The sequence below is a fragment of the Mastigoproctus giganteus genome, chromosome 10 (genome assembly GCF_048544385.1).
Source record: "Mastigoproctus giganteus isolate SK-2022 chromosome 10, ASM4854438v1, whole genome shotgun sequence".
Classification (NCBI taxonomy): Eukaryota; Metazoa; Arthropoda; class Arachnida; order Uropygi; family Thelyphonidae; genus Mastigoproctus; species Mastigoproctus giganteus.
In genome coordinates, this window is record NC_143584.1 from 127,724,236 (window position 1) to 127,746,080 (window position 21,845).

General features: G+C 37.9%; 1 protein-coding gene across 2 annotated transcripts in view; it reads left to right on the forward strand.

Moving 5' to 3' along the window:
* Positions 1-21,845, forward strand: part of LOC150079281 (zinc finger protein castor homolog 1-like) — a 448,513-nt gene that overhangs the window by 296,943 nt on the left and 129,725 nt on the right. Inside the window, exons 1-2 of one of the 2 annotated variants that reach the window (XM_090383870.1) lie at positions 14,840-15,022; positions 18,130-18,515. In XM_090383870.1, coding sequence (XP_090239996.1) covers positions 18,147-18,515 — 369 coding nt within the window. In that variant the 5' untranslated portion in view covers positions 14,840-15,022; positions 18,130-18,146. Of the gene's footprint in view, positions 1-14,839; positions 15,023-18,129; positions 18,516-21,845 lie in introns of those variants that run through there. The other variant, XM_090383869.1, reaches the window with a different exon arrangement.

Below are 21,845 nucleotides of genomic sequence, written 5' to 3' on the forward strand. Positions count from 1 at the left end.
GTAATAGTTAGGACTATCTTTATGACCACTGTTGTGAATATAAATGCAACAAAACAACTTTTCTAATATCAGTTAAGCGTACAAACCGTAGCAAGGATGGGGAAAAGGAGTGCCCTAACGGACTTCGAACGTGGCATGGTAGTAGGTGCAAGACGTGCTGGATAAAGCATCTCTGAAATGGCAGTTCTCCTGAATTTTTCACTCACCACAGTTTCAACGGTGTATCAAGAATGGTGCAACGAACAGAAAACATCCTCTCAACGGCACTCCAGTGGAAGAAAATCGCTTGTTGATGAGAGAGGTCAGAGGGGGATGGCTAGAATTGTGCCAGCAAACAGACGGGCCACAATGTCACACATCACGTCAGAATACAACCTTGGTGCGCAGAACAAAATATCGCAACGGACCACTTGTAGCACTTTGTCGCGAATGAGCTACAACAGCCGAAGGCCACATCGCGTACTTTGTTATCAATGAAGAACAAGAGAGCACGCCTCCTGTGGGCACAGCAACACCAGCACTGTACTATCGAGGATTGGAAAACAGTTGCTTGGTCTGACGAGTCGAAGTTCCTGGTGCATCATGTTGATGTAAGGCTCAGAATTTGGCAAAAACAGCATGAATCCATGGACCCGCCAGGTCTGACGACTACTGTGCAAGGTGGCGGGGGCAGTGTTATGGTGTGGGGAATGTTTTCTTGGCACACGTTGGATCCATTGATACCCGTAGATTCACGTCTGAATGCAATATCGTTGCTGGCCAAGTGCATCCGTTCATGCGATAATGCGCAGGTGCACAAAGCCCGAATCACTATGGATGGTTCCAGGAACATGACAATGACTTTTCTTTGCTGCAGTGGCCCGTTCAGTCCCTGAATCTTTGGGATGAGCTAGAAAGGGCTGTTCGCTGCAGGCCTACACCTCCCTCAAATCTCAAGGAACTGCGTGACACACTCATGTCTGCATGGTACTTCCTTCCTGCACAACGTTTTCAGCATCTTGTTCGATTTATGCCTAGACGAATTCAGGCTGTTTTGAAGGCTCAACACGCTACTAGGTAGGTGTACCTAATAAAGTGGCAGCACAGTGTGTGACTTGCATGTTCTCTGAGACAGGTAAATGCTTTGAAAATAAAAACATCGGTAGAACCGTACAACTGCTGATGATTTAAGGATAAGAATATTCTGCTTAATAAGACGATTAGTTAAGAAGAGTTAATATCAATTGGTACTTGCCTTTAGATAGCGTTCTTTTTAAATGTTACTCAAGGTATGATATTATGTTCCACAATTTAGATGATATTGCAGCATTACACTGATGATAAAAAAAAAAATAAATAACTGATGATCCGACAAAAGAGAGGGGATTCGGAAAAACCTTTAACCACATGCAGATACAACACTAGGTGAACAGACAAAAAGAACTTAGACTTATATAAGTGAAATTTAATTTTTTCTTTCTCTTTTCTCTCCCTCAATAATGTTACACACATATTATCATACTACAGACTGAAAAAGAGATCTCAATCCCTTATTTCGATTACAAGCCTGTGATACGGCGTACTTGCCGGATGCAATGGCAAGAATCTTGGAATCTGCAAACAAACTTAACCAAATAAAGCCGAAAATTGAAAACTGCGCTTCTAGCACACCAAAGTCGAGAAAAGAAGAAACAGTACTGGCCAAACTAAGAATCGGACATAGCCATCTTACGCACTCTTTCTTAATGCGAGCAGAAGACCCACCACGATGCCAGACTGTGATAGTATCCAGATAATAAAACATATATTAATAGACTGCTCTAAATATGAAAATCAACACAAACACGCCTTCAAAGATGTTTATAGGGGACACCACACCATTACCCTAGTTTACCTCTTGAATGATAGAGATGACTTTACAGACATTTTCGCCTTCCTTGGAGCTATTAATTTATACCGCTTCCTATAAGACGTAAGCCCAAGCAACAGACTTACTTAATGAAGTATGAATCAGGCTAAAAGGAACAACTCAAATTCAAAATAAACACCTCTGAAGCACAATACCATATGAACTGGCACATTATGATCCACGTAGTCCATGCGCCATTAAACCCCAACACAACCAACCAACATATTATCACTAATTTTCTTCCTCCTCCAAGTTTACCTGTCTTCCATTAAACCCCAACACAACCAACCAACACATTATCACTAATTTTCTTCCTCCTCCAAGTTTGCCTGTCTTCTGATATGCAGTGTCTGTAGAGTTTTGAAAAGTCGCAAAGAACTGCTATGATAAACTTATGTACTACCTGGTTGGTCTAATTTTTGCTGGATAAGTCATCTGGTTAAATGACTTTTAACCAGATGACATGAGCTCTTGAAGGAATAATGAAATGCAGTCTCCAGTGTTTATCGATGATAACTAAAACTAAACGTGCAAAACCGTTCTACGCAGAAGGAAATCGTTGTTTTTTAAGACGTCAGGAGAATTCGCCATCAAAATAGTATCAGAAGCATTAATTCATTTTCTCCCTTCCTCCTTTTTTTTTCTTTTTTCGTAGATGCATTCAAACAACTGAATGACAGCACTATGTTTACTCTACAGCAACTCTGCGCTAATGATGGTAATATAATTTTTGTTGCTGTCGATTTATAAAAGTAATTATGTGCTATTTCAATTTGTTTCAAATAAATGTCGCCTAATGTAAAATTAGCAATTCTTGGCTGGCTAATATCAAAACAGATTTGGTATTGAATCTGAAATAATAGCGTTAGTTTTAATTTTTATATGGTTGGAGTTATTGTTTTTCATATTTTTTTTTTTGCAAGAAATTCTTCTAGTTGGATTCTTGCATCTCAAGTGCATGCTCTCGCCCTGTATTTCAATTCCGATACTATTCATGGGAAGCAGAAATGGGAGCGAACGCGCAAGCTCTGCTCTGCTTTGTGTTATTTTAGGTATTATATACAATATTATGATCAGTTAATGTGTATTCTGTATATATACGAGGGTTGTGTCACAATTTTTTTTTTTTAAACCAATATTTATTTACGGATCATTGGTTTAGAGAGTAGTGCAGTGTTCTCCTACTTCATCAGTAGATGAAAGAATTGGAGGCTTTGGTATGTTTGCTCCTTTACAATTTCAATGAAATCCTAATTTCCATTATGGCCACCCAAGGACTCATTATTCGAGAAATGTAAATTTATGTGTGACCAATTTATGCATCACCGAACGTGTTTAGTGATAATTTCTGTTTCCCCCCCACCCTATTATACAAAACTGTTTCTTGGTTGATTATCACTTTGATTTTTAGACGCCACATTAGCAATTACAGGAGACGTTTATATGAAGATCTATAGTCCGCTTGTAATATTACTGTTGGAATGAGAATACCAACTTCGGATTTTTTTGGCGAGCAGGAGTGTATTAACAATGTGCAAATACCACCATGTGATTACACGAGTATATTTATGCGCCAAGATCCATGGCCTTGGGTTGGATGGGGCTCCCACCAGCACGCTATATTTCACTGTAATGAAAGTTAATCTTATGTCTACCTTCTGTCAGCCCGCAACTTTTTTTTTTTTAATATGATAGCGATGTAATCTGAACTATGCCACAAGATTTAGGCGTTAGAAAATCCTTAATTTTAGTAAGATGTGGCTAATGTCCATATAGACTAAAACTAAGTCCTCGCTTGCTAAATATTCGCCAATTTCAATGAATTCCTGGACTTAATATTCGATAATGTTCCATTAGAGAGTGTTTAGTGTCAAACGGCACCAGGGGTTTCCCCCCATCTCCGCGTGCTATACATTGTGGGTATGAAACAGAACACTGTCAATGCCAGAGGTTTAAAAGTGTATGGATTTTGTCTATGTGTAGTGTCGTGTATCGTTGTTCCTCTTGTCATTTAGCCGCTGGGTGTCTAATGGGACCCAACGTTGCCCCACTCCGCCCCATAGAGGCAGACCAGGTACACCAGTATCAAAGTTATTTACCCTGGCAGGTCCTGTCACCTAATTTCCTGAGATTTCAGTGGCAAGGACCTTACAAAAAAAAACACACCGCTATAGATAGGGGTCAGCCAAAACAAAAGGAGTACTAGTTGGGCGATTTGATGTTATTAGTTTTTGGGTGTAGGGATCAAGCAATTTGAAGTTGATTCGGACGCTAGTTGTAAGTTAGAGAGGGGAGGGAGACTGAAGACTGGGGGGAAAAGATAGAGATACGGGGTACATAGGGAAGATGACCCCAAGTCAGTGGAGCAGGCCCATGCCACACGAGAGTGAAAAAGATGGGCGGCGAGAGGGGGAGACCAGGGTAACCTCCCGCCTGGGGAGTGGAGGCAAAGGACCACGCAAGGGAGCATGGCTAGGGAGGCCTAATGGCAGCAGCAGCTGAGCTGTGCTGGTGGTTGTGTCACTCCTGGGATGAACGAAGGAAGGAGGCTTTTTTTTCTGAGAGGACTGTCATATCCAGAAAGTTTCTTATTTTGATCTTCAATGAGTGGTGTTTGGGTGCCTGTCTAGCAGTGAAGACAGACTGGCAAACTCAGTAAAGGTGGCGTAGTGCTGCTTGCCCATTATAATCAGGTGCTCACAATGCTAGAGATTATCTTGGATTTTATTGGTAAACCTTAGCCGGTACGTGTCATATTCATGGCAGTCCTACATTACGTGGTCCCACGTTTCTTCAGTCCTGCAGTGACACAGTGGATCATCTTCAATGCCTAGGGATGTTAGCTTCCCTTTAAAGGGCTCCATGGTCTGTCAAAAGAAATGTAGTATGGAGGCCTGGTGAGTACATGGGGGGAGGCTTTGGACTGATGAGGTTCACACAGGGAATGAACTTTTTGGTTATTAATCCTTTGTTGGTGGTGTCCCATGTCTCTTGCCAGGTCCTGTACATAATTTCAGAGATTCTCTTCCTTTCCTGTTTGGGGTTGTTATCAAGGTTAAGAGTGATGCCTGCTGTTTCGGTGGGAATACTCTTCTTCAACCATTGATACAATCCTCTTCTTACTATCTCTAGGTGTAGGGGTATATATCCAGCTAGCACCTGTAGACTGGGGTGCTTACTGTACGGCACGCCCTTGTTACAGCAAGGAGCATAGAATGCTGTATGGAGTCTAGTTTACGGCGAATTCGATCGAGGGAGGTCCTAGTACACCATACTGAGGCTCCATAGCGGATCATCTTCAATGCTTAGGGATGGGACAAAAAATGACAGATGAGGGCCAGATCCCGGCGTTTAAGGCTCCAGTCTGCATGGCTTATACGGATGATCATGGCCGAGTATTTTTTATTTTCTCTGACATATATTTCAAGTGAGAATGGAAATTTAGCTTCATATCTAAGACGATTCCTAAATACTTAATCTGGGTATAATCTTATGGAGGTGTTGTCAATTTTTATAACTAGTGGGCTTCGTAGTTTGGAGCGTTTCCCTTGAGCAATATAATTTTTCTCTCCCAAGATCTTTAGTCTTAAGCACCTCCTCTAGATTGGCTCTTGTGTCACCATGTACCACCAAAACTAAATCGTCAGCAAAACGCAAGGGGTTGAGTCATCCCCAAGTCCATCCCACAGAACTCGTCCAGGACAATGGATCAAAAGAAAGGCCCCAGGACGGAGCCCTGGGGGCAGCCTCGTGAGACCTGGCTAGTGACAGATTTGTACCTGGTACTAATGTGGACAATGCAGTGTCACAGGTACTCCTTGACACAGCTATAAAGGTTGAGTGGTGCTTTGGCTTGGCGGAGTCTTCTGAGAATACTTGGCCACCACAGCCAATCAAATGCTCCAGCAAAGTCAACTGGATCAAGTGATGGCTAGCATACTTGGCATAAGTGCTTGAAGCAGTAGATATTAATTTAAAAATAGCCTCTTTAGTGCTGCAACCAGTTTTGAAACCATACTGAAGTTGAGAAACGAGCGTTTCTTTAGAGTAGCAATTTGATAACCTGTTGAGTAGAAGCCTTTCCAGAAGTTTGCCGAGGACAGGCAAGAGTGCAATTGGCCTGTAATATTTTGGCTCTTCAGGTGGTTTGTCTGGGTTCTTCAAAATGAGTTTAAGGCATGCCTCCTTCCAGATAGCAGGAAAGTGACCGTCCATTAGGCATCTGTTGAAAGTGGCGAGCATGGTGTTAGGGAAGTAGGTTGCAAATTTCTTGATAACATCCACCTCGAGGAGATCATTGCCAGGAGTTTTATTTATTTTAGTTTTGTCCAGTGCAGCTTTTAGATTGTCATTTGCAAAAGGTTGTTCAATTGTTTGTTGTGTAAGAATCTTTGATTGCAACTACAGATTGTTACCACATTTTAGTTAGCTGTGCATCATATGTTGGAAAGAGGGCATTTAGCATGTTGTAAACAGAGTCCTCCCAAGTGAAGGTAGAAGAACCATCAGGCTTTACAGTTCTACTGAGGACTTCAGTAGAACTGTAAAGCCTGATGGGAGTTTGTTCACAATGATACGATATAATTCTGCCAGGAGGTTTTTTTGCAGCATCTAATCATGGTAGTGTAACTGTTCCTTAATAATCGGTAAGTGTCTCTTGTGGCTTCGACCTCCAAGGGTGGGAGGTGAATACGGGCTCTTTGAAAAGTTTTGCGAGCTTGGTGGACTCTCTTCCTCATGTGTTGTAGTTCAGCATTCCACCAATGGACTGCTTTTTTGAAAGGCCTTCTCTTGGGGATTGCCATAGTACAGGCCTCTTTGATGGTCTTGGAGAAGAAAACTGCACAGTCCTCAGAAGTGATATTATTTAGTTGTGAAGAGTCTTCATGAAGTGGGGCGCCTCTGTAGCCAGGAGGGAAGGAGCAGCAGTGCATAGCACACGCTTCTTGATTAGACCGGGGTTCGAGCCCGTCACCGCCAAATAAGGAGGATGCGGAAAGGTCAGAGAATGACCACCGCATATCCCGGAGCAATATGGCCTTAGTTGCTAACGCTCCTAAATACCAAATAACAAACAAATCTTCATGAAGTCTTCTTACAAGTTTGGCTTGAAAACGTGGCCAGTCAGCTTTCTTTGTGCAGAATCGCACTACATCTCTTGGTATTGGGGGAACGCAATCCACAGAGCGACCAAGAGAATAGGTGCTCACTCTGTGGTCAAAAGTGGTCCATGCTTCATTAACCTTCCACTTGCTGAACTTTCCAGAAATAGCCGGCGTGGTGGCTTCCCATCCGATGTAGATTCTCTCATGTTGGCTAATAACCTTCCATGCTCTGGGGAAAGTTCGACTACCCAGTTAACGGTAGAAGCTGACTTAGACTTCGTGATATGCTTTGGTATAAAATATTACAGAGGGTGCTACTGTATGTGGGGAAATTTCCAGGCTGGTTGAATACTTGTAGTCTGGAGGCAAGGATGAAGTTTTCAAGTTCCTCCTTCCTCCCCATTTCGAGTGGTCGTACGATCGGGTGTTTGACTATGCCATAAGGCGGAGCGACAATTCGCGTCCATTGCTATGAGTAGCTTAGCCCGTGGGATAAGGTCAAGTGCTGTTTCTATTATGGCGATCGCAATTGAGATGTGTGCTATAGAGTGAGAGCAGATGTAGGGATCCCATGGCAGTAAGAACTTGAGCACAGGCACTAAGGGATGTACGAAGTGGATCTACTTTAGCTACAGAGATGTCAGTGTTACTGACTAGGATTGCGGCCCGTGGAACATCTGTAGTACCTTGAATGATTTTGTATGAAGCTGGATAACCTGTGACCTTACCCTTGTAGGCATAAGGCTTCTGGAGCATAATTATGTCAATATTCTCCTCCTCTGTTTTTAATTTAATTTGTTCAACCACCGCTCTGCCACACTGTGCATTAATCTGCAAGAAATCCAGCTTCTTCTGTGTTGGTGGTTGGGTGGACCGTCTATCCATAATCCAAAAGTACCCCACCCGCACTCCAATTAGGAGTGCAGGTGGGGTACTTTTGGGATGTTTGCTGTTTGCGCAAGCTGCCGGTTCCTCCCTTTTCGGAGTTTTTAAACTCATGTCCCTGCTGTGCACAGTGACCACACGTTTGGACCTGTTGGTTGCAAGTGTGCGATGTGTGCCCAAATTAGCATTAGCACTAGTAGAGGCATATGATGCAAGAAAGCAAGCTTATTCAGCATCAGCCAAAAAAAAAAAAAAAAAAACCCTCTCCCATTTCACTCCTCCGTTCGTTCGAAATACCTGTCCAGTTGAGCTTTAAATTTGTTTAGGCTATCAACTTCAACAACAAGTGATGGAAGTCGGTTCCACCAACCAACCACCCGCTGGCCAAAGGCAAATTTCCGCACATCTATCCGACATCCGTCCTTCCTCAATTTGAATTTATGCCCTCTGAGGTGATTATTCTGAGAAAGATGAAGAATCCCATTGGCATTGAGCATGCTCAAACCATTCAAAGCCTTATACACCTCTATCAGATCACCTCGCCGGTGCCTAGTCTCCAGACTCTGTAATTTGCAAAACTTAAGCCTTTCTTCGTAAGAGCAACCCTTTGTTCCATTTACTAATCTTGTTGCCCTTCTCTGTACCCGTTCCAGCAGCTCTACATCCTTCTTGAAATGAGGCCTCCAGACCTGTATACAGTACTCAAGATGTGGCCTAACCATTGCCTTATACAAGGGAATAATCACCTCCTTATCCCTGCTAGAAAAATTCCTGTATATCATTGACAAGACACCATGAGCTACTCTTGCAGCTCGTCTGCACTGCTCAGAGAACTTCATATCTGCCTGCACAATTACCCCCAGGTCGTTTTCATTCTCCACCACTGTCAGTGTAGTACCGCAGAGTTGATACATTGCTCTGGGGTTACTGTTACCCATATGTAGTACTTTACATTTGTCAATGTTAAACTTCATTTGCCACCTCTCAGCCCATCTGTTCAACCTTTCCAGATCCTGTTTCAGCAGCATAGCGTCAGTAGTGTCCTTAACGACCCTGCCAACCTTTGTATCATCTGCAAACTTAGACATTAAACTTGATATCCCATCATCAATATCATTCATAAACACCGAAAACAACAATGGACCCAACACTGAACCTTGAGGAACTCCACTAATAACATTAGTCCACGTTGAGCAGTGTCCATTGATTACCACTCTCTGTCTTCTGCCACTCAACCATCCCCTTATCCATAGCAGCAATTTGCCTCCAATGCCACACTGCTCCAATTAATGCAGCAGTCTTCCATGTGCAACAGTATCAAAAGCCTTTCTAAGATCCAAATATATAATATCAAAGTTATTCCCTGCATCCAGTTCTTTTGTGACTACATCATAGTATCCAATCAAATTGGTCAGGCAAGACCTGCCCTTAACAAAACCATGCTGCGTCTGAGCTATAACTGAATTCTTGTCTAGATGATCCTGCAGTGCTTCTTTAACCAGTGCCTCCATTAATTTACCTGGAACAGAAGTTAAACTAAAGCAGACACCTGAAATATTTGGGAACTGGAACGTACTTGAATCGGTGGCTTCCCATCCGATGTAGATCCTCTCATGTTTGCTAATAACCTTCCATGCTCTGGGGAAAGTTCGACTACCCAGTTAACGGTAGAAGCTGACTTAGACTTCGTGATATGCTTTGGTATAATGTCAGTATCAACGTCGTCCTCTGCTGTATGCGCGCCAAGGTTTTTGTAGTATATCTCCTCCTTTAGCTCTAGAGGAGTAGTACTCTTGTCCAGACCGAAGAGGATAATGGAAGGTCCTTTTCGTTTTGGAGTTTCCAACTTCAGTCTTATTTTGGGACTTCTGAATTCTTTAGTAAGTGCCTCCACCCTAGTATCCGTTTCAATGATAACACCAGGCATCCAGGTTTTTCTTATGCTTTTGATCTTTAAGGTTTTCATCTGCTCCTGGAGATTACTGGTTAAACCATCCTTAACTGCATCGCTAGTTGTTAGTTGTGCATCCTCTGTGGGCTTCACCAGGACAATGTGCGATTTAGCCGTTCTTTTTTCAGATTTACTAATAGTATTTTTTTGCACAGGAGCCTCTTCATTGGGTGAGGAAGTGCCATTCCTCAATGCCTCGGCAAAAGAACGGGTGCGTTGTAGCATTTTTGTTTTCCTGTTCTTTTGTGAGTAAGTCTAATTTGGCCGACATTTTTTCGTTATCTGTATGTAGATTATTATTATTATTACTAGCTATATGGTGCAAGGAAGCCTGAGGCTTATGCTGCACCAGCCAAAAAAAAAAAAAAAAAAATTCCTGAGTTACCCTGAGAGAGAGAGAGTCAAAAGGGAATCACCAAACAAAGCCCTCCATTTTCGACCATATTCTAATAATTCCTGTGCGAGTGACAGCAGTGATTCTGTTTGTCTTCTTGGCCATATATTTCTCAAGGATGTCGCATAGTTTTAAGAATTGGTCAATTGGGGTCCCTTGTCATCAGTGTTATCTGTATCCGATCCGCTGGATGTATTCCTACCTGGGACCCCAGGTATATCCATTGCAGGGCAGGGACTCTGTGCCAGATCTATGTTTTGTCCTCCTGGCTTTCCTGCTTCTTTAGTTCTCTCATAGCTTCATCATTCTCGTGAAGGAGATTGGCATTTCTAGTGCGTCTGCACGGTCTCTGTTCATATATTCAACGTCGGAATCTGATATGGTTGTAGTTCAGCGCAAAATTCCAGAAAAGAGCGATACAAATTTTTGGGATTCCACGATTATAGTCTTTTAGAGAATCACAGGAGATTTTGTTTACTTTGCAGGCTGACTTAATGTTTTTGAAAAATATATGTACTTACAAGCACTTGCAAATTCACTGGGGTGAATTTGTAAGTGCGCTGTAAATAGATTTCCATATTGTATGCGTGGAAAATCCCATTTAGCTTGACCTTGTGAAACTCGAACAAGTATACAGTAAACGGCTTTAACTACTTGCTCTTCTCAGAGAAACAAAAGGCAGAGGGTTGGTGCCTTGTTGCTTGAGGCAGGGATTAACCACTTAGCTGCTTTCACTCCAAGTGCTTATGATCACTACTGCTAAAACATATAATTATGTCAATCTAAAGTTATCAAAAGTAAATTTACCTCAAAGATTCAGGTCCAATAGTTGTCTCTGTTGTGTATATGACATCTTTAGTTTTCAGAATATCTCAAATACTTTATACTTCGTTGTTTAATTATACTTGAATTTTAAGTAAATGTAGTAGTACAAAATAACTAGACTGACACAGTCACTGCACATGCGCAAACTGCCTGTTCCATTAGAGAGTAAATAAATATTTTCAGTTAGGTGTAATGTCTGTATTGAAATGCAGTAAAAATAGGGCGATGAATAAATAAATTTATTAAGCGCCAAGTTTAATTAAGGAGAATACTCTACATTATCAGTAACATCATGTAGTTGAATATGTAGTATACCTGGTGATTTGAACCATCACAGTTCAAACTGCCCCTTGTTCAAATCATTTGTTTGGTGACGGTTTGAACAGATTTTATCTATTATGTTTTTTGAACAATCTAGTAATATTTCATCGTATTCTGGAGTTTACAGTATAATACTTAAATGGAATTGTAACCAAATGTGTTTTAATTGCTTGTAACCATTATACTGAAGAGATTTTGTTTCCCCGTGATCCTTTTTTGCGATCACGTGACTGGCATCACCCGACTCCAGTATTTTTTTGCTGCCAGTTTTAAAATTTAATTTAAATTTTGTTACTGGCGCCACACGATTTTTTTTTTCTATAAAAATAATTAATTTGGTGGGATTCGTACTGAGGTTTGGTAGTTTATGGGCAGGTTACTGAAACAGCATGATGTATTCACTTTATCACTAACGTCATGTAGCTCATTATGTACATAAAATTAAATTTTATTATTAGTGCAGGGAGCTGAAAACATCACTGACACCAGGTACCTATATACATATTCAGCTAAACACTGGTAACATCATATAGCTTAATATGTGCATGAGATGCTAGCGATGTTTTCACCTCCTTCACAGAACTCGACCCAAGATCGACTAACTTGGTACTGAAAGAAAAACCTCTGGAAACTCGTTTAGTGGGATTCGAACCCATGTACTTTGCAATCAACAAGTGTGCTGCCACTGAAGACACTACTGAGCTCCATGTGTAAAGTGTCTAACTTTGCTTACTTGAAGTGTTTGCATTGTTGTTTGGCTACAAATATAGTCAGCAGCTTTATGTGCAAATTATTTATTATTAAAATCCATATTAAAGGAAAAAAAATATGATTCTTTATTTATAGAAAAACAGAATCTTTATTTATGATTCTGTTTTTCTTTAAGATTATTACTAAATTACATAATAATCAAAGAAAATTTTCATTTCTTTATGAAAAAAAAAGTTACAATTACTAGTCATTACTGGATGATACATTATCTATTTATAATTAGCAATAAATGATAAAGATAGCAGTCTTTCACCGTGTTATAGCAGAAATGAACGAAAATATTTCGGCGTGTACAGTAAATATTTGATAGTGGACATTAATTAGATTTCAAGACATTTTATGCATTGATTTTAGTTACATATTTACATAACATTTGATGCGGAATGTTGAATATTTTTATTAAAGTAGTCATCAGTTGCGGTAAGCGATTCTAAACCACTTCTGTCTGGTGGTGGTTTGGCAAGAGATTCCAAACCGTCAAACAGAGGTTTATGGGAAGTGTTGCAGACTAGTCCGCGAAATTCAAATTTAGTTCACACTTCGCAGTCAAAGACTTGGAATGACGAGTTCTTTAGCTGATTCTGTAAATTTTGTAGCCAGAAATTTGTGGCTCTCGATTCGCGTTTGGTTAATTATTTAATATGGAGGGGTGGTGGGTGAAGTTGCAGGAGTAGCCTGTCAGTTTGTTGGAGTCTGTACGAATTACTAATAATACTTACATTAACTGAATTTATTTGAAAAACATGATACTTGCCGTTATCTAGCAATTATTATAAAAACTTTTGTTTTTTTTTATAAAAGTAACATTTCAAGGATAATAAATGAGTAATTATTTTCATAATGTAAATAATATTATTATTATTAGCCGTATGGTGCAAGGAAGCCCGAGGATTACGCTGCACCAGCCAAAAAAAAAAAAAAATTCGAGAATTACCCTAAGAGGAGAAAATCCGAAGTAGAAAGTAATCACCAAGAAAGAGAAGAATGATGATATCCAGCTCGGACACACTCAGGGTCCGAGCTGGATATCATCATTCTTTATGTTAAGTAATTTATATTTCATTATGTTAAGTAATTTATATTTCAATTTTATTTTATTAAAATAGAGGCGAAATTTCGATATTTGGTCATAGGTAGACAAATTCGGATGAGTCAGGCAGATGTGTTGGTTGTCAAACCGTCGTCCTGACTACTGTACTTGTTTTGATAACGTATATAAATCGTTGTGTACTGTAAAAAAATATCAGTTTCTTTAGCTTTATTTATGGAATGAAAACTGCAGCTGTTATCAATCCACTGCAGGATGGAAGCCTCCTCAACGAGGAACATTCTATTGCAAAAGTACGTTCTGCCAGTATATTGTAGCGAATATTAGCGATACTCAGTGGCGTCCCATTTTTATGGTTAAAAAATGCAAAAATTCCAATTCCGTGTGTGCCCTAGTTAAGCCTCTAGCGATACTATATTATATCATTCAAATGAAAAATCATTCAAATTGCATAAGCGAATTATTTTATTCGATTAATGCCCATCACTACTGTATTATCTGTAAACAAGGGGAGAGTCTCGAATGAAGTAGAGGCGTACACCAGGTTTAGAGATACCTGGAGACTGAGTAATTATTATTATAACCCCACGGGCTCACATCTGGCGAGTGTGGGGTTGGCACACCCAGGGCTGGATATCATCATTCTTCTCTTCTTGGTGATTCCTTCTGTTGTTCTCTCTCTCTCTCTCTCTCTCTCTCCCCTCTCAGGATAATTCAGTTTTTTTTTTTTTTTTTTTTTTGGCTGGTGCAGCATAAGCCTCAGGCTTCCTTGCACCACATGGCTAATAAAAATAAATAATAATATTATATTTAGCCATATGGTGCATTCGTCAAAACAAAAAAGCCTCAGGCTTTTTTGTTTTGAGAATGAAAATCCAAGATTTTCGGAGTGGGAAATAACAGAACCAAACCCGGCCATAATGTTCAAATTTCCTAGGGTTCTCCATCCAATAAGAATTATTGTTCGGCAACAAACTGAATGAAACCTTTTCTTTCTCCTCTCACACCGTTTGGGAAATATCGGTAGGGCTCCTTCACTGTGCTAGCCACGAGGTTGTTTTGACGAGCTTGTACGTGAAGCATCCGGATAGTAAATTAGTTGAACATTGGTTCTCCGTGTCTCTTCTGGCGCGTTATTGATATACGTACAGTATCATCAACTTACGCGGAATGATATGAACGAGACAAAAGGAACAGGGAAATTAGTTCATTTCCTATTGTTTTTAGGAAAATCGCTAAGTAGTACAGGTCACAGAGTAGTAATATAAGATATTACTACTCTGTGACCAGATATTACTACAGAGTAGTAATATAAGATATTTCTACTCTGTGGTACAGGTATTAGCAGGAGCCTGATTCGTTTCTCATTTATCAAATTTTCATTGTTTCTGTTTATACAGGTTTTTTGTTTTATTTTGGCGATTCGGGGTAGCTTAGGTGACATTAAGGCGTTGATTATAAGACTCCGATTGTTTTCCACAGAAGTTAGCGAATTGTGAATTTAATGCCGAATACGAAATTCCCAATACGAAATGGAAAATGAACCAAGATTACTTGACACTTTTATAGCAATCGGATGAGAAAATGAATTTTTTTGCCGTATTGTCTACTGCCAACAGTGGCAGACAGAAAACGTGTCGCGTGACTAATCCAACTTATACGAGTAGCCACAGAGTAGTAAGATATGTTACTACTCTGAGCGAGTAGTCTGCGTGAAGGATTTCCATCATTACCAGTAGGACTGAAAAATCGGCGATCTAACAATCCATTTCTTATTCATGACAGTCCAGTTCCCTGGTGTTATTACGAAACTGATTATCGAACTGCCTATAGGGTTATAACATATTTTACATTATAAACTATATGGTTCATCTATTTGTTTTGGGGCTGTATTATCAAATATAATATTTGATTATACAGTCTCAATTTTAGAGTGAGCCCTGTGTTGGACCTTTTAAGTCTGATTTCAAGCCAGATTTAAAGAAGGGCCAACACACTTATGAAGTCTTATACTGTGTGTTAGGGCAAAATATTAACGAAAAACAATTTCTGTCAGAAATAGTACAAAACGCTTTCTGCACCCATTCACATAAACTGGAAAAGATTTTTCAATTTAAAAATAAAATAAAACTTTTAAATAATTTTATTGTTTATTTCATTCAGTTCATTTGTGAAATGGTTTCACATATTTTAATTCTTCATATGAGTTGCTGATGGAGGTGATTTTCTGATCACCATCTATATGCAGAATTTTTAAATTCATATAAGATCTGGCCTCAGTGACTGGATTGTGCTGTCTAAAAATGTTGGAAAAAGTGGATCCAATTCTGATTTATTGGTGTTCATTGTGAGGCATTTTTTTTTTTTTTTTTTTTGTAGCAATTTCTTGTTAGCACAATTCAGGTTCAATTTCCAATTTAATAGCCAACTTTCTTATATTATCCTCTATTATATTTTTATTATTATTAATTTGTTTAATTTTTATTTTTTGCCAGTACAGCAAAAGCCTGTGGCTTCCATAATGAAATGATTCTGAAAGGAGAGGAACAGTTTGTGATATATTCAAATTGGCCTCTTAGAGGGATTCCTTTGCGATGTTTATTTTGCTCAAAATGTCATACCAAATGATTAAGCAGCAGATAATGCTTGATAGTTTTACCAACAGTCTTTAATTGCCTATATAGAATTCCTTTTTTTTAACTGTTCACTTGTTTTTTTGATTCTGTTGCTTCCCAATTTTTGTGCCCTTTTCCAATTTCAGCACCCTAAGCCAGTGCTGTTGTCTCACTTCTGACATCCGTTATGCAAATTGTTAACTTCTCTCTTGACTGTCTGGATGCACATTTCTAGACAAACATTAATTCTTTAATCAATTTAACTAATGTGCTCTAGATAGTTGAAATGCTTTCTTTTTAAACTGTTGAAGGATCAAATTGGTAAACATGAATACTTATACAGAATTATAAAGAGGAAAAGAGCCTTAATCCAAGTTAATCAGAATGGAGTACTGTACAATCAATAGTTCATTTACTCCAGCAGGTAACAGGTTTAGTCTTTCTTGAATTTTTTTGAAACAACAGGTGTCTTAGGATTGAACTGATTATGTACAAAATATAGCCTTATAAGAAACCAAAATATTATCTGTGAATATTTCTGAAAAAAATACTTCACTGTGTTAAGTCAAACCTAGTGTGCAGTTCTGCTGTGATTTTATTTCCTCAAAACTACCTCATATGTTTTTTGGGTTTTGTTACCAGTGTGCTTAAAAAGTTAGGTTACTTGCATATTTTTTTATTCAGCTAAGAACTCAAATTTTGGATACTTATAAAACAATATAAAGTGACCGTGTGCAAAGGGACCGTGTGCACTGTGTTTTCTCAGCAAGCAATAGTTGTACTTTCCAATTAGGATTTATTTTCTGGTTATTATTTTACTGAAATTTTCCTGCATATAACTTTCATGCGTAGGCTTTTATATGTACTTTGTGTTTGTGTGTACAGTTTATCAAGAACATTTATTCCCTTTTACATCTGAATGGGCTATTATTCAGATGTAAAAATGACTGTTGAGATTCACTGCATCTATGGGAAAATTGTTTTTATTTTCATGGTCGAAATTTTTTTTTAAAGTTGTATAGCTAATAATCTTTGTTTCCATCATCTGCCATTCTTGTTCAGTTTTTTCAGGTTATCTTAATCTATTTCTTGTGATTGACAAAAGAAAGAATAATGTCTCAGAATCTCCTTGATAAAGTAAATAACTATATTAATTCTGTTATAATCAAGAGGAAGTTTTAAAAATTGCAGATGCTTTATATATTGTTTTATTGATTAGAATAAGAGTGGTCAATTTTACAAGGGCTGTATTAACCTACAATGTTGTTATCATATGAAGTAAACCTAGCTATTTTATCTCATTAACTGACTAGTTGTATTGAAAAGTCTACTTATATATTCAAATTGTTTTTGCTAAATCAGATAAGTGTTCTTTAGTTAGTTTTATGCTTTCTCTTGCCTTTGCATGAGTTTAACTATTTTTTAACTAATATAAAGCACTGTTTGCACGTGTTCTTAAAAATCACAAAATTAAATAAATATAATTATAGAACTTTAAATGCGGCAAAAAACTGATATGTATAATTTCATATTGCCTGTGAAAGTCTATCCAACTTCAAACATTTTAGAGACTGCATTGTATCTTTGGTACCTACCCACTCAATGCATTATGTTTTTTAAATATATATTATACACATATCTGTCAGACAACAAAGGTCTACAAATAAGAATTAAACTATAAGGTTCTCAAAACCATTTATTTAATGTATTGTAATGTAACATACCAAAATTAGAAAAATTGAATAAATTTGCATATAAAAATGTTATTTACTGGGCATGTGAAATCCATTATAAAATTATATGCAATATTGAGTAAGTACTTTTGAAGCTGTCCCTCTTTTTTTACTCAGGCCACACAGTTTTTAGAGACTTTAAGTTGGATAGCCCTGATGCCTGTGGCATGCAGAAGAAAGCTTTCTGTTCATGTTCTTGAACTTTACATAATTATATTTTTTTTATAACTTCCTCTTCATTTAGAAGAGTTTTTTTTTGGTCAACACAAAAAAAAAATTCTGATTAGTTGTTACAGCACACAACTCCAATAACATTCCTGCCTCAATGGGAAAATTGTTTCCATTAATGTAATTTCAGTTTCCCAATTTTTTAAGAATAACCTTGTTATGTTTATAATGAGCTGGATATCATCATTCTTCTCCTTCTTGGTGATTCCTTTCTATTTTCTTTCTCTCAGGGTAATTCAAATTATTTTGGCTGGTGCACCAAAAGCCTCAGGCTTCCTTGCACCATATGGCTAATATAATAATATAAATATTCAGGCAAAATATAAATAGCATTGGAGTAATTTATACTGTATATTTTGTTATAGGTAAAATTTTGGAAACTATGGCCCCTCATCATCTATCATGTCTAGCGTCGTTAAGCGCTCGGTTGCATTCATCAGGTGGTATAATTCCTGTGATTCATCCTGTGGAAAGGCATCTTATTGGGGAAAGCTCCCAAAATGACTTGTCTCAAAGCAGATCAGAGCATCATAGTGCTACAGAAGTGCCAAATAATATTACTAATGATCATCAACTTCAGCATGCCTCACAGGAAAAGCAACAATATCATCTTGCAGCTACACCCTCCACTTCTACTGCATTACATTTGCATTCCAGTGAGGAAGAATTGTATGAAACGGTAAAGCTCAAAATTGTGGATGATGCTAAGTTACCGGCAGTGCATCCTCCAAATCTCATCAATAACACACCGGTGAGTTAATTATTTTTTTTTAAAGAATTTTATCAGATTTTAAATTGTGGCAGTTAATCTCTCCCTAAAAACACATGAAGATATTAAAGGCATCCAAAAAAAATCACCTTTTTTACTTCTATAAATGTAAAAATAATTGTTTTATGGCAAAAAAAAAAGCATAAAGAATGTATGTTCTGCATCATTTTGAGAAATTAAAAAGTATTTACATTCCTTCTTAGGAACATATTTTTGCACATTGATTTAGTTTAGCTACAGTCTTACAGGTGCCTCCGTAGCCAGGTGGGAAGGAGCAGCAGTGCGTAGCACACGCTTCTTGATTAGACCGGGGTTCGAGTCTGTCACCACCAAATACGGAGGATGCGGAAAGGTCAGGGAATGACCACCGCATATCTCGGAGCAATATGGCCTTAGTTGCTAATGCTCCTAAAAACCAAATAACACACACACTACAGTCTTACAAACAAGTTATCCATTTAGCCATCTTGGTGGCCACAATTTATTCTGTGAAATAATCCCATATTTCGAAATTGCTCTTAAATGAATCTTTTTAAAACGTCAGCTCTATCACTTTTTTTAGAAGCTTATTGCATTCATCATGTTATTAATTTGGATATGAGCAAATAATTCATTTCATGTGAATTGTCAATGATGTAAATATCACAGTTTACAGTAGCATAGAGGCATCGTTTACAATTGACATGATAAATGGAAATGAGTTCAGCAAAATTGAAAGGGGACAGATGATGAGTTTCATAGAGTAGGAGGACAGTATATGATGAATTTCAGAATTAAAGACCTCTGTCTATGACAAGGTATGCAAATAGAAGGCATGTTGCCATGCAAGATATTTCAACAGCAGAAGATCTCTAAATGGGGAAGGGGATTTAATGGACAGATGTCCATAACACTGCACTTACAGCTATATTTCTGTATGTCACTGGACCTCTTTAGTGATTTTTTAGCAACTTTGGACAGATGTCCAAAGTTGCTAAAAAATCACTAAGGAGGTCCAGAGACATGCAGAAAGTTGTCAGTGTGTATGCTAGATCAAGGATCGCCAACCATATGCATGTGGGAACCAGGTTTTCATTTGCCTGCATGAAAAATCGGAGCAATTGCCCCATAGATCCCTGGACTCTGTTGGATTGTTGGGTCACTGCTAACCTGGGATACACTATGGACGGAACTTTATATTTATGTCTTGCAGAAATGGCCTTTCAAGTGTAATAGGCAAAGAGGTTGTAAAATGTTTTCTTTGGAGCTTTTCCAATTGTTTTAGTCTTTTTCACTAAATCCAGTGATTTTTGCGATGTAAATATCTCAGTTTGGCAGTTTAATTATATCATTTTTATTACTAGCATCAGTAGTAAGTCCACAGTCTAGTCTATGAGCTTCTGATCTCTCATATATCTCAATGCTTTATATATTTCATTTTATTTATTTTGTGTTTAATTGGGTGCTTTTGTGAAAATTTTACATGTTAAAATAAAATCAAAAGTATATAATTCCTCTGTGTAATTTTATATTATATGTTTATTTTTAGGTGCATCCAACCAAGAGTAACTTAATATGAGTGAAAAAAGACAAATTTGAAAATCATATCATTTCAACAGTGAATGGGAAAAATAATTGAGTTATCATGTGTAATTGAATTTTTTTATTATTATTATTGCATCATAATTCTGTGGCAGTAGCTAAGAAGCATAACATTGAGAGCCATTTAACATAGAACCTTTGGCATAGGCTGTCCACATAACCTGCTATAAGGAAAAACAGTTTGTGCATTAAAATCTGAAATTTCAATTCAACAGTCGCTTTTTGCTAGTCATATTGATAAGTCTTCATATGCAACAATATCATCTTTCAAGATTGCTTATGTTTTTTTAAAAAGAAAAAAGCCATTCGAGGATGGAGAATTAGTTAAGGAAGCAACGTTGTCTGCTGCAGATTCCCCTTTTTGAAGATTTCAGCAATAAGTCAGCCATTATTTCTTCAATTAAAGATTTACAACTATCTGCTAACACTATAAAAAAAGGGATAGAGGGAATCTCAAAATATTTAAAGTTACAGTTGATGGGTGACCTTCACACTTGTGCCTACTGTTCATTACAATTTGACGAGTCAACAGATGTAACAGATACAGTGCAAATAGCAGTCATAGTTTGAATGGTTTTTTACGATAATTCAGTGAAAGAGGAACTTCTGACAATTGTTTGGTTGAAAGGTAAAGCTAGAGGAGAAGGTATTTATCAAGCATTTAAAGATTATTCTTCCAAAAACAAAATTCCTCTTCAAAAACTAGTGTCAATGATCACTGATGGTGAACCTGTAATGGTAGGTATCAGAAAAGGTTTCATTAGTCAGTGTAAGAAAGATACTTCATTTCTGGCACTAATTGCATACCAATGTATTATCCACCAGGAAATATTCTGTGCAGAAGTGATTGATTTTAAGAATGTAATGAATGTCATAGCAAAAATTATAAATTCCATTTGTTCTTAAAGTTTCAGCATAGGCTATTTAGATCTTTCTTGAAAGAAGTTGAATCTGAGTATTCAGACTTGATATTGCACACCAAAGTATGAAGGTTAAGTAGAGGGAAGATTCTGGAAAGATTTTGAGTTACTTCCTGAGGTTCAAGTATTTCTCAAATCCAGAAATGAGAAATATCAACAACTTAATGCCACACTTGGTTGCTAGATTTAGCATTTCTCACAAATATGAATCTGAAACTTAATGTATTAAATCTTGAACTTCATGGAAAAGATAAGAATATTGCTGAAATGATTAGTTTAATCAGTGCATTCAAAGGTAAACTAAATTTGTGGGAATCTGACCAACCCCAGGGGCTCATATCTGGTGAGTATGGGCTTGGCACACCCAGGGTCCTGAGCTGGATATCATCATTCTTCTTTTTCTTGGTGATTCCCTTCTACTTCTCTTTCTCTCTCTGTGGATAATTCGGAATTTTTTTTTTTTTTGGCTGGTGCAGCATAAGCCTCAGGCTTCCTTGTACCATATGGCTAATGATAATAAAATAATAATAATAATAATAAAAAAAAAATCACTGTTACACTTCCCTTATTTGAAAAAGTATTATTGAAACAACCACTGAAAAGAATTTTAATATTCAGCCTTTTGTGGAACATCTTGAAGGGCTAAAGCAAGAATTCAGATGGTGCTTCCAGGATTTCAAGAAAATTGAACCAGTTGTGAAATATGTTCTAAATCCCTTCAATAATGTACATATTTCTGAGATTTCAGTATTAATTAGAAACTTATTTAAAACAGACATTGCAGAAATTGAACTAGAAATTGTTAACCTTC